The 1,206-nt window shown below is 61.5% G+C and overlaps 2 protein-coding genes across 2 annotated transcripts in view; one reads left to right on the top strand and one right to left on the bottom strand.

The window, feature by feature from the left end:
* FA09DRAFT_346216 (hypothetical protein) overlaps positions 1-523 on the top strand; it is a 2,326-nt gene extending 1,803 nt beyond the window's left edge. The window contains exon 2 of the mRNA XM_025744735.1: positions 50-523. Coding sequence (XP_025597945.1) covers positions 50-513 — 464 coding nt within the window. The 3' untranslated portion in view covers positions 514-523. The remainder of the gene's footprint in view (positions 1-49) is intronic.
* A 436-nt stretch (positions 524-959) lies between these two features.
* Positions 960-1,206, bottom strand: part of FA09DRAFT_343471 (mitochondrial carrier) — a 2,623-nt gene continuing 2,376 nt past the window's right edge. Inside the window, exon 8 of the mRNA XM_025744603.1 lies at positions 960-1,169. Coding sequence (XP_025597944.1) covers positions 1,132-1,169 — 38 coding nt within the window. The 3' untranslated portion in view covers positions 960-1,131. The remainder of the gene's footprint in view (positions 1,170-1,206) is intronic.

The raw sequence follows: 1,206 nt of genomic DNA, 5'->3' as shown, positions 1-1,206 counted from the left end.
TCTCTCTCTCTCTCTCTCTCTCTCTCTCTCTCTCTCTCTCTCGGAGCAGCAGCAGCGCGTACGACGACGACGAATGGCAAGACGACGATTTCGGTTCCCGCTGGAGCATGGGCCTCCTCCAACCCCTTTGCTGCCCTTCCCGGCTCGGGCGCCGGCAGTGGCAGCTCTACTTCCTCCGTGCTGCGCATTCCTGCCGCCTCGAGTTCGAGCAGTGGCGCCTCTACTGCGCCGAAGAAGCCCGCCGCCTCCGCCGCGGCAGCGCCTTCGGAGCCGACGAAGAAGCAGCGGCAAAACGCGGCGAAGGCAGCAGCTGCCAAGGCGGCAAAGGAGTCGGAGGAGAAGGAGAGATTGGCGAGATTGGCCAGACATAAGCGCGAGGTGGAGCAGGAGCGCATCAAGGCGCAGATGAAGAAGGCAGCGCCAGCGGCGGCAGCGGGGGCAAAGGCAGCGGCGACGGGCTTGACGGCGGCTAAGGCGAGCGTCAATGAGAGGGGCATGCTGGTTTGGGATTGAGGGCGACGAGGGGGGGGGGGGGAAAGGGGGCTTAAAGGGGGGGGCAGGGGGGGGGGGGGGGGAAGAAGGAAGGGGAGGGGGGACAAAACGGCAAGTAGTACGGCGTTTGACTTTGAGGGGCCGGCAGAGCTGGCTGGCGGGCAGGCCGTTGAGGATGGCCGCGCAATGACAAGGAATGAAACAAACGTGCAGTGAGTCGAGTCCCCCGGTGTCCAAGCCCTTTGTGGGAGCCAGGCTGGGCGCTGCCTGGATGGAAATCGCACACTTGCATCAGACCCACCGCGTTTCGTAAGTATGGTGTGTGATGTGTGCCGTCCTTGGTAACTCGCTACTGCTGCAGCCCTTGCCGACTGACAGCAGATCTGCGGCAAGAGTGGCTTAGTGCGTTTTCGTCCAAGAGCCTGTAAGTAGAGTTGAGCTCCCTGCTCAGACAAGGCGTGCGCAACAACCCATGTCCTTGTACGAGGGCAGCGCCCGCTGAGGATACACACAAACAGGGGGATGAAAAGGACGCTGCATCGAAGAATCTGAGAAGCGACAGGAGAGAGGCATGGAAGGCACGGGGAGAGAGGAGAAATATAGCTATTCCTTCGACGCGCGAAACCAAAGAAGAGACGATTAAGATGGCTGGTGCTGCTGGTGTTTGTTGCGCTTTCCTTCTCTCCCGGAAGCGCGTGCTGTCCCCCTCCTTCT

This window comes from Tilletiopsis washingtonensis (assembly GCF_003144115.1).
Source record: "Tilletiopsis washingtonensis strain MCA 4186 unplaced genomic scaffold FA09scaffold_12, whole genome shotgun sequence".
Lineage (NCBI taxonomy): Eukaryota > Fungi > Basidiomycota > Exobasidiomycetes > Entylomatales > Tilletiopsis > Tilletiopsis washingtonensis.
The sequence above is the reverse complement of the archived record's forward strand: the minus strand, read 5'-3'. Positions and strand labels throughout refer to the sequence as shown.